Raw genomic sequence first — 11,252 nt, 5'->3', positions numbered from 1 at the left:
ACGTATATTTTTTATACATTAAAAATATATTATTTATATATTGAATGCACATTATTTAATAATATAGTCTACATACCTGTATATAGATTGATGAATAATCAAGAATATTAAGCCTCCAAAAAAAAAATAAAAAAAGTACACACACAACTAACTTTTGGCTTTACTTGGATTTATGAAATTAAAGGTTTAAACATCATCATTAAAGTTGAACATGTCGCATTAGAGAAACTCACTTCAGCCAATAGAATTGCCATAGAATTCAGTGTATAATTTTTCAAATACAATGAGTGAGCTGTCAAAAAAAAAAAAAAACAGTTAGCATTTCCAATGACAAATATAATAACACAATCCATCTAAACTGTAATTTGTTGTACACCTTTTGGTAGAAACTACATGTGACCGAGGCTAATGATGTGGTGTTTTTTTATGAAATTTTTACCAAGTAAACTTAAGTCAGAGACAAACTGGTTTGATAACTATAAGATTTAAAATTTAATTTATTATGAAAATTATTTATTAATTTTTGTAATTTGAGTATGTCAATAATGGATAATTTAAATTAATTTATCTCATTATAATTTTTTGTCTAAAATTATAAGACGAGTTTATATAAGTGTTGACTTTAAAAAAACAAAAAAATCAAAGGTGACAAACAGATTTTTTGCCATTTCAATTCAAAACATGTCATTAAGTCGACCACCGACGGACTCGTTCTAAAGGCGATGGTCACGTGATTTGAACTTTTCAATTCAATGCCGTGAACTTGTTTATCTTCCTTTGTTTATTCAACTGACTTGCTTAAGTTCATTCAAAACATAAAAACAACAACAACAACAACAGTACAATAATACTAATAATAATTTTGTGTGCACCCAGGGTGCTCCATATCCAAAGTCAATGATCGAATTATTGACATTTGGATAAGGATGAATGCGTCCCTTCCACTCAATCATACCTCTAAATTAAAATTATTATTATTATTATTATTATTATTATTATTATTATTATTCCCAAATATTATTATTATTATTATTATTGTTGTTGTTGTTGGCGTCGTCGTCTTGTTATCCTGTGTTGAGTAATTAAAATGTGAAAGAACATAAGCACTTTATTATATTTAATTATTGCATTTTTTTAAAAGCAAAAATCAAAGTATATTAATGAGGTAAAATCACATCTTGAATACAAGTAAGGGGTTCAAGTTCCAAACTCTTGAGTCGGATCGGAAACCTACCTCCTTAACAAGAGAGTGAGCCGTAAAGCTCGCTAAGCGCTTAACATAACTAATATTAATATTATAGAAACTGCTAATGGAACTATAAAATTTGTGTTGAATATATGTTATGGGTTTAATTGTTGTATATTATTAATGAATTCAGAAATCTTGAGATATTTTGACTTAGCTCAGGGCATGAGCTAATCCAAAAGAACAAGTAAGCTTGAAAGAAGTTTGGTCAAGACATTGAAGCCCAATGGACAAAGAAAGCCATTTTTTGGTTGGTAGGGGCAGCAAAAATTGGACCACCCGAGTGTCCTAATTTGCTAAGAATAAATTTGAATAGAGTTGTGATTACATTATATATATGCTCATAGCATAATCTCTACATATATAATGTAACCAGTTAAGAATTACAAGTTTAATTATAGTACAATTAAAAGATAAAAGAGAACATTTCACTATTTTATAAATTAATGCCTCGTTTCCATAACTTACAAAATAACATAACTTTAAGAAATAACACTCCTGTTCCCAAAGCAACTTATAACATAATATCCATCCATGTGCAATTGTGCCATTCTTGATGCCAACATTACATCTGCCTTGTTCATAAAGTAAGTACTCGGATCCCTCGCTCATTGCCAAATTTTATACTCATACTAAAATTATCATTATCATCATGTTATTAATACATTTAAATACACATCGACTATATGACAATGATCTTGTAATTTAGTGGCGCGGAATTGCTTTCTCAAATTAGAGATCATGAATTTGAGTTCCAGTAGGATAGTATTAACTCTTTACACTTTAGTAGATTAATAAAATAGTATGAACAGATAATGCATTGTAACAAAGTCAATATATAATAATAAAAAATCTGAAATATCTAATAATAATATTAATTTGACCCTCAATCCTAGCTACATAATAGTATATTTATGTTGGTGACTAATAGAAAGGTATCCGGAGAAAATGAAATTTTAATTCAACCATAAAATTTGACATTGAATTTTTTATGTTGACATATATGACGAGGAAAATTAACATCCATTATATTACGTACATTGGGTTAAGTGCGCTCATGTGTAATTATTTGTAAATTGATGTACAGAAGAGTTAAATTGTATTAGAAAAATTTTGTGTGACGGAGTTGACTGATAGGATGTTAACAATAATCAACCATGTAATCTCGTGATACGAGAATCATGCTATATCCATTCGGCTATCTCATTTTTTTGGGATAAATACATTTTCATTTTAAATGCATGAATTATAAGTATACTACAAACGAACACATAATATACTAAAAAATAAACGTATATCAAAGCTACGTATTATTATGTATACCTTGGTGTACCGTATAAGCATTGCCTTAATTACTATCCATTGAAATAATACGTGATGACTTGCTCCCACACTATCGCTAGTAAGACTCGATTATTGATCTCTTATGAAAAATTTCACCTTTGCAACTAGTTAAGCTGCTCATACCGAACAACATTATGCCATTTCTAATTTCATGGCCTATATAACTTTTGCCCTTTTATTTATTTTTATTTTTGTTTTCATATTTATTTTCACTTGGTTTTTGGATATTTGTCTTACTCTCAACTCTGCACAGCTGGTCTTCCTTGTCAATTTGTCATTAGCTATTGTACTTTTTGGATCATTTTAACATCTCTATACTCTAATTCAACCCTTCCTCCTCTAATCACGTTGAGAACATAGATAACAACTTGAAGCCTATGTTTATTTTTAATAATGCTTTAGTAAACTATACAATAACACTATATTAATAAACAACTTTTCATATCATGCACTCACTTTAATACAGGTCAACTTTTTGTTTTAAACAATCAAATATATATAGAGAAGGAATGATCATATGAGAATACATGTCTAATTCATGAGTTGATACAATTAAGGAAAAATATACACTAATATTTTTGTAATTACAACAATACATATTTGGAAACGATTGATAATAATGTATGTGTACTTTTAGTTATTTGTAAATGCACTATCACATATTTTTAAATTATTCTTGTCATAATTATGAAAACGATTTTTTCCATTTCGCTTAATTTCCAGCATTTGATTAATACATATAGGCTGCATAGAATTATGTTTGCTTGTGAAATTTTCAACATAAATTTAATATTTTTGGCTCGCTTTATTAATAGATTATTATCAAATGAAATCATTTTTTAATTGTAAATGAATAATTAAAAGTAAAAATTGTTGCATCATTATTTTATACTTTAATTTATTCATCGTTAACAGGTGTGATGTCCTTGTTGAGGATGTTGAATCCTTGATCTCCACTATGTAACAATGACGATGGATGCCGGAAATATTGTACTATCTTCCTACAGTTTATTGGAAACGGTATCTGTAAGACATCATCTTCCACATCACATGATTCTAATCCTATCATTCTATATTTAAATTATTTAATTATATATGCCAAGCACTTTGTGCTTAGATGGCATATAGTGACGACCTCTCTAATATGGAATATTGAAGTTATATTATTTTATATAATATACATTCAATACACGAATAATGCACTTTTAGTATATTAAAAATATACTTTTTGTTATAATTTACACAATAATTTTCCGATTAATTTGCCAATTTGGTAATTTATTGACGACTGATTAAATTTGGATTCTTTGTTCGAGTAATTCCATTATTATTAAAAAAAAAAAAAAATCGCATTCTATGAATTTAGACACAAACAAGAACACGTCATCTGTTTTTTTTTTTTTTTTTTTTTTTTTTTTTTTTTAACACGTCATCTAACTACGTACTTAGGCCCTTATGAGTGTTAGGCGGCACCTTGATTCTTAATTCATCAACTATAAGGATTTGCTCGTCACAGTTAATTCACACTTAGTATTCCTAACCATTTATGTGCATTACATTAAAGTTTATATTTAAAATTAAAATATAATTTATAATTTTTAGCAGGTAAACAAATATATATTAATTGAATAAGTTATACATAACTAGAGTAATGTTAATAAGTTAATATCATCCTAAACTGTCAACATAAATGTCAAATTAATATTTTAGTCTTATTTATTTCTCTTTTGCAATGTTAATTAATAGTGTTATAATAGCACAATGTCATTTTTGCTTTAAGAGAGTTAACAAACAGAGCTTTTGGTAAACTAATTGTGTTCAATAAGTATTCTTTTATTAAGGTAAACTAACATAAATAAATAAATTATAATGCTCGTTTAATAACGAATACAACCTGATCATTTGTAGCTCGTTTGCTAAGAGCTCATGAACAAGCTCGTTTAATGTTCGTTTAATAATGTTTATGATTTTATGAACAAACTCGTTTAGTGTTCGTTTAATAATGTTCATTAACAAGCTCGTATAGTGTTCTTTTAATAATGTTCATGAACAATCTCGTTTAGTGTTCGTTTAATGTTCACAAACATACTTGTTCAGTGTTCGTTTCAGATTGTTTACAAACAAATTAAACTCATTAAGTACAATTTATTTTATTTTATTTAGTTTTAATATATTAATATATTACATTAGTACTTTAGTTTAGGCGTTAAACACACACACACACACACACACACACACACACACATATATATATATATATATATATATATATATATATATAATTTTACATATATTTTTTCATATTGTCATATCCTACTAGAGCAAACCCAGTTGATAATTCTTATTCACATTCAATTTAGGTTTTGGTTTTGCCTTGCCGTTTTGATAAATCCACGCAATTATCGCAAGCCCGCATTGTTTATCTGTCGCAAATCCACCTATAATGGTGCTTTGAGAATTAAGCACCCACAAAGTGCTGATTATGCACAGGTTGTGCTCATTCCGGAAGGAGCTTTGATAATTAGGACGAAAGGAGTAAATTTTTTTTTAAAAAAAAAAAATATTGTTCACGAATAAATTATGATCATGAACACATATAAGTATTTATTTATTTAGCGTTTATGAACATGTTCACAAACATTAACGAACACTAATAAATGCTTAACAAATCGTCACGAACATGATTTTCAAAATCTTAACAATCGAACACTAACACTCCAAAAATATTAACAAACGAATAATAACCACCTATATTCGTTCATGCTTGATTCGTTAATAGCCTTATTTTTGCCCAAATATCTATTAGCACACTAAATAGGAAAAAAAAATCAAGGATGTAAAAGAGTTTTAGATTATTTCAAAACTATAATTACAATACAATTAGCTACCCATAAAAAAAAATTTATCCAATAACAAGATTAAAAATAAATATCTTTAATTTAATCATAACAAATAATCACATAAAATAAAATTGATAAATAATAAGAAATAATTCATGAATAATATTGTTAAAGCAGTCAATTAATTATTAATTATTGGAGCAAAAAAAAAAAAGGAGATGATGAAGTCAAAGTAATAATAAAAATATAAAGGTTCTGTTTGGTAAAATAGTTAGCCTATCAATTAATATTAGCTTGTTTGATCGCTATTAGTTGTTTGACTCGGTTAGAGTATTTGATTAATTAAATTTATTATTATTATTATTATTTTTTTGTAATAGATTGTTATTTCAAAATACTAAAATTCAAATTAACTTTTTGAGCAAATCATTTTCTATGTAATCAGTTATCTCCTAACAACTAATTTACCAAATATATTTATACAATCTGACAATCTGCTATCAACTAGTCAAATCACTAATCACTAACCTAGTCAGCTAACAATTATATACCAAATACCCCATAATCAGATCAAAGAGAACTAGAGATCCATGCTTCATCGTGCTTCTATGAAACATGGACTACTCTATGTTGACGTACATCTAGAGTGATTAATACTAAAAAAAAAAAAAAGAGTAAATACCAGTGGACATCCTCCGACTTTGGTGGCACTGTCACTTTTAGTCCTCAACTTTTAAATCAACCATTCATAGTCCTTTTACTTTTTGTTTCTAGCCATTTATGGTCCTTCCGTTAAACTTGGCCATCTAATGCCACTTTTTAAAGGATAATTGAGTCCTTTCATAATTAATTCTAAAGGGAAAAATCATTGTTTGACTATTATGATGATGAAATTAAACATAGTAATTAATAAATTAATTATGAAAGGACTCAATTACCCTTTAGAAAAGGGCATTATATGACCAATTTTAACGAAAGGACCATAGATGGTTAAAAACAAAAAGTAAAAGGACTAGAAGTGGTTGATTTAAAAATTAAGGACTGAAAGTGGCAGTGCCACCAAAGTCAAAGGACGTTTGCTGGTATTTACTCAAAAAAAAAAATAACGGACTCAATTTTATAAAAGTTACAAGCATTAAATTTGTGCTCCGTAATATTTATAAAATTAATCTCGCTAATTTTGTCCCTATTTTTAATTTTAACCAATAAGGGTCCAGTTGGAAAGCAGGAAAATGACTTTTGGAAAATGACTTATTTTTCAGAAAACATTTTCCTTTTCGGTGTTTGGCTGCACAACGAAAAACTGTCTTTGTATATTTGGTTCATTTTTCAGAAAATGAATAGGAAAATGACCAGAATTGTATACTTCAATTATTTTTATTTCTTCACTATTTTTTACTTTTTATATTATTTGATAAGTTCATTTTTTTATTTTATTTTATGCTCTGTTGTGTTCTTCTCCCCTAAAATTTTATGCTCTGCTGTGTTCTTCCCTGCCTTGCAATTCAGAAAAACAGAGTAATTCAGTCAAAACAAATAAGCACATGAACCCAAAACACCCACCTCCATTTCTACAAAAATCAGAGGAATTGATTTCACAAATCAAAAAAATAGTGAGAGAAAAAAAATATCACAAACATCTCCCTAGTTCATTATTGGTTTCCTTCCGCAGCCGGAAACCAGCTGCGAGTGGTTTCCGACTGCGGAAACCAGATCTCTGGTTTGCGCATCGAAAATCAGTGATGAGGAAGCCTCTAAGCGGTGGAGCTTTTTTGGTGATGGATTTATTGCTGGAGTTTGTTTTTGTGTTGAGGAGGCTGAAGCTCGTGGCTTGGAGATTGCAGGTTCCGTGTACGTATGATGAAGATGGAAAATGACTTCCTAAAAAAAAAAAGGAAAGTCATTTTCCGGAAAAGTGGAGTGATTTTCTATTGACTTTGAGTTATTTTCCTTTGACTTCTCTTTTCCTAATCTAGCCAAACACCAGAAATTCAAAAATCATTTTCTAAGTTTCCAAAAACACCCTAAGTTTATTAAATCAAGAATTACGGAGTAGTATTTATCCATATAACCATATTTTTTATCCGTATAATCAGGGGAGTCGGGCTATACTTACAAAATTTAACCGCATGTAAATAGATAAAATATGACGGGGTAAACGCGATCAAAGGCGACCAATGACAGAAAACGCCACGCAGAGTTTTGACGCACCCGAATGCTAACAAAACGCACAGCTAAACATCGGCATAGCGTATCACAGCAAAGCAAGAATCGAATCAGCCGACCCCTCTTTCTCCCGCTCACGGGACTTATATATACACACAGAGAGATAAAAGGTGGGAATTCTTCTTGTTTTTTTGTTGCATTGTTTTCGGGGTTGGTTGGTTCTTGGTTTGTTTTTTTCTTAGAGGGAGGAAACAGTGTTGGTGGTGGTGACGGCGGCGGCGATGCAGAGAAGGAAGTGGAGGACGGTGTTGGCAGTGCGGCAACTGCTCAAGTTCGCCATAGGCGTAATAGCTCTCCTGGCTCTGCTTTCCGTACACGTTCAACTGATATTCCCTCCTTCCGCAGTCATCAAGTTGCCTGATAAGCTCCCTATGGTATCTCTCTCCCTTTCTTCAAGTGAACATTTCTAGCATATTTCTCCAATCTGTTTCTTGTTACGGATTGATCTCATCTTTTCCAAATTGCAGTTTTCTTGGCGTGTTCTTGTCATTTATAGTGATTCTGTATATGACTCTTTTGGTTTGGTTCTCGAAACTTATTGGTCATCGTGACGTTACTTTATTTTGTCTTCAAGTACATCTCGAAGAACATCGATGATCCTTTTAGTCGTTTCCCAAAAGAATTTTCGGAGTATTAATTATGGTGTATGAAAGTTGGTGTAATTCTTGAGTGAAAGTTTGAAGCTTTATTCTTCTTTAATCTTTACTGGGGAGGGATTAATTTTTATTTTTTTTAAATAAAAATTTGAAGTGTCAATTAAGATTTGGTTCTGATCTGGGTTGTTTTACTATTGCAGCCATATGAGCTCGGGTACCAACGACTGAGCAGAGAGGGAAACTGGATGCATGAACCTTCTCTCCCTGCTCGCAAGGTTTCATTCTTCTCAGATTGAAAGCTATTTTTGTTTTTCAGTTTCAATTGAAAGAATTATATGTATTTTCTGTTTGGAGTTTCTGGATTTCATTATCATAGATTTGCTTTTACTTGGTGTGTACTTGTAGGTATTGAACATTTTGGACAGTAATTGTTGATACCAAGTAGTTATGCATCTTTCATGTTTTCACTCCTTTAGATTTGACAGTTGGAAGGTGAAAGATGGAGTTCAGATGTGGACAAGTTATGGAAACCGCCGCCTAATAGAGACTATGTACCATGTGTTTCACCAACCTCGTTTTACACACGTAAGAAGCTTTCAGTTTGCCAGGCAAATATTTTCACAACTCCATTTTTTCCCCACTTAAAGATTTGATTTTTCCATTTGCTTATCCTTCATAGTGCAATTTGATATCCAGCTCCTACACAGTCTCGAGGCTACCTTCTGGTCCATGCAAATGGTGGACTTAATCAGATGAGGGCTGGGGTTTGTATTCTTTTCTCTGTGATTTATTTTGCATTAGAGTTATTCAATACAATTCCAAGATGAGATAGCTCGCATTTGTGGGTCAAATTCAAAATTTTTGTTGAAGTAGATAACGAGTTTTTGAAGTATCCATGAGTGGCTCATGAAGGAAACGCTATTTGTTGCTTGCAGATTTGTGATATGGTTGCTGTTGCTCGTATTATAAACGCTACTCTTGTGATGCCAGAGCTTGATAAACGCTCATTCTGGCAGGATTCTAGGTATATTGTGTGCCTTGAAAAAAACATTTCTATTCCGTTTCTTCTTGTTTTTCTTTGTTTTGCTTCTTATTATTGTTCCTTGTAGTTTGAGTCTATCTACCTGCATTTTACGTTCGTCTTTGAACACTTGTACATATTACATGCAGTAATTTCACCGATGTCTTTGATGGGGATCATTTTGTTAAGTCGTTGGCAGATGATATAACGGTTGTGAGCAAGCTACCTAAGGAATTGGCAACTGCAACTAGGGCAGTTAAGCATTTCAGAAGCTGGTCTGGTGTGGATTATTATGAGCAAGAGATAGCCAGCATGTGGGCAGACTATCAGGTCATTCGAGCAGCAAAGTCTGATTCACGATTGGCTAATAATAATCTGCCTCCCGATATCCAAAAACTGCGGTGCAGAGCTTGTTATCAAGCCCTCCGCTTTTCACCCCGAATAGAAGCAATGGGAAAGGTTATTATTTTTTTTTGAATTCAATCCTTATTTCTATCGAATGTATATTGTTGTTTTGTGATCATTTTTTTGACGGTCACTCTGCAGATTCTGGTTGATAGGATGAGATCCTACGGTCCATATATTGCATTGCATTTGCGATATGAGAAAGACATGCTTGCCTTCAGTGGATGCACGCATGATTTATCCCCACAAGAAGCCGAGGAGTTAAAGGACATCAGGTATATGATATTTAGGAACATAAGTTTACATTCATGGATGAATTGTTTTATTCATGTTTCTGATTTGCAGGGAGAACACTACCTGGTGGAAAGTGAAAGACATTGACCCTGTAGACCAGAGAGCCAAAGGCTATTGCCCCTTAACGCCAGAAGAGGTTGGGATGTTCCTTTCTGGTTTAGGATTCCCATCGAGCACTCCAATATACATCGCTGCTGGAGAGATTTATGGGGGTGAATCCCGCATGGCCAACCTATTCTCCCGCTATCCCCTAATCATGAGCAAGGTATAGCTATCTCCAATCCGATATTGCTTTTCTCTAAGGAATTATGAAAGGCATCTTTGGTCGAAAATTGTGTTGTTATCTTACAGGAAAAGTTAGCGTCTGCTAAGGAGCTGAAACCATTTATAAAACACGCGTCTCAGATGGCTGCACTTGACTATATCGTGTCAATTGAGAGCGACATATTTGTGCCTTCATACTCGGGAAACATGGCAAGAGCAGTTGAGGGTCACCGTCGGTTCCTAGGACACAGGAAGACAATCTCTCCTGATAGGTAACATCATTTAACCATTATTGCTGATATTGTCTATACTCACTCCATTACCAGAACTAACTTAAATACTAGTTTTCCCTTAACTTACTCAGGAAAGCTCTTGTTCGTCTTTTTGACAAAGTTCGGATGGGGAGAATGAAAGAAGGGAACAATCTGTCTAACCGCATTGTTGAAATCCACAAAAGACGGTATGCTATATTATATTATATATATGGGGATGGAAGATTTGTTATTCCATGAATCTTGAATTGCAGCAAATGTTGATCATATATATGTTCTTGTGTTGCTCGCTCAGGCAGGGGTCGCCCAGGAAGAGGAAGGGGCCTATATCAGGAACCAGGGGAATGGATAGGTTTCGCTCAGAAGAAGCATTTTATGTAAATCCTTTACCAGACTGTTTATGCCAGGAGTTTACACATACAAACCATTCTCAATAGATTCTTCATAGATCATCACATTTGTGCATAGAAATTAGAAATTCATTCTTTTATTTCTGGAGGGAAGGAAAAAATAGTTGGCACCAATGACATTTTGTTTTATTTTATTTTTGGGTGACGAAGAAAATCTGCAATTACTATTCGAGAGTGTGCACTGGATAAATTCCTCTTGTAACCTTAACTGACAAATGGTCAAAGAAGATAAATCAGTTTAGATTGTCCATAACTAACTGGCTGAAATTAAGAATGTCAACAAATCATTCCAATTAAAAGTCGAACTTCAAATTTGGTGGTTAAACAATGAAAA

The 11,252-nt window shown here is 32.0% G+C and overlaps 1 protein-coding gene across 1 annotated transcript; it reads left to right on the top strand.

Annotated features, from left to right (window-relative positions):
- The first annotated feature begins 7,673 nt into the window (after nt 1–7,673).
- Nucleotides 7,674–11,052, top strand: LOC109170048 (uncharacterized protein At1g04910-like). Its single transcript, XM_019318985.1, has 11 exons — nt 7,674–8,030; nt 8,453–8,527; nt 8,738–8,837; nt 8,949–9,016; nt 9,188–9,276; nt 9,423–9,732; nt 9,820–9,953; nt 10,024–10,237; nt 10,324–10,508; nt 10,601–10,696; nt 10,804–11,052. Exons 1-11 carry the CDS (start codon nt 7,878–7,880, stop codon nt 10,943–10,945), a joined length of 1,566 nt encoding a protein of 521 aa, XP_019174530.1. The 5' UTR covers nt 7,674–7,877; the 3' UTR covers nt 10,946–11,052.
- The last annotated feature ends 200 nt before the right edge of the window (nt 11,053–11,252 follow it).

The sequence above is a fragment of the Ipomoea nil genome, unplaced genomic scaffold, assembly GCF_001879475.1.
Source record: "Ipomoea nil cultivar Tokyo-kokei standard unplaced genomic scaffold, Asagao_1.1 scaffold3321, whole genome shotgun sequence".
Taxonomy (NCBI): Eukaryota; Viridiplantae; Streptophyta; class Magnoliopsida; order Solanales; family Convolvulaceae; genus Ipomoea; species Ipomoea nil.
Note: the sequence above shows the minus strand (reverse complement) of the source record. Positions and strands in the feature narration are given on the sequence as shown.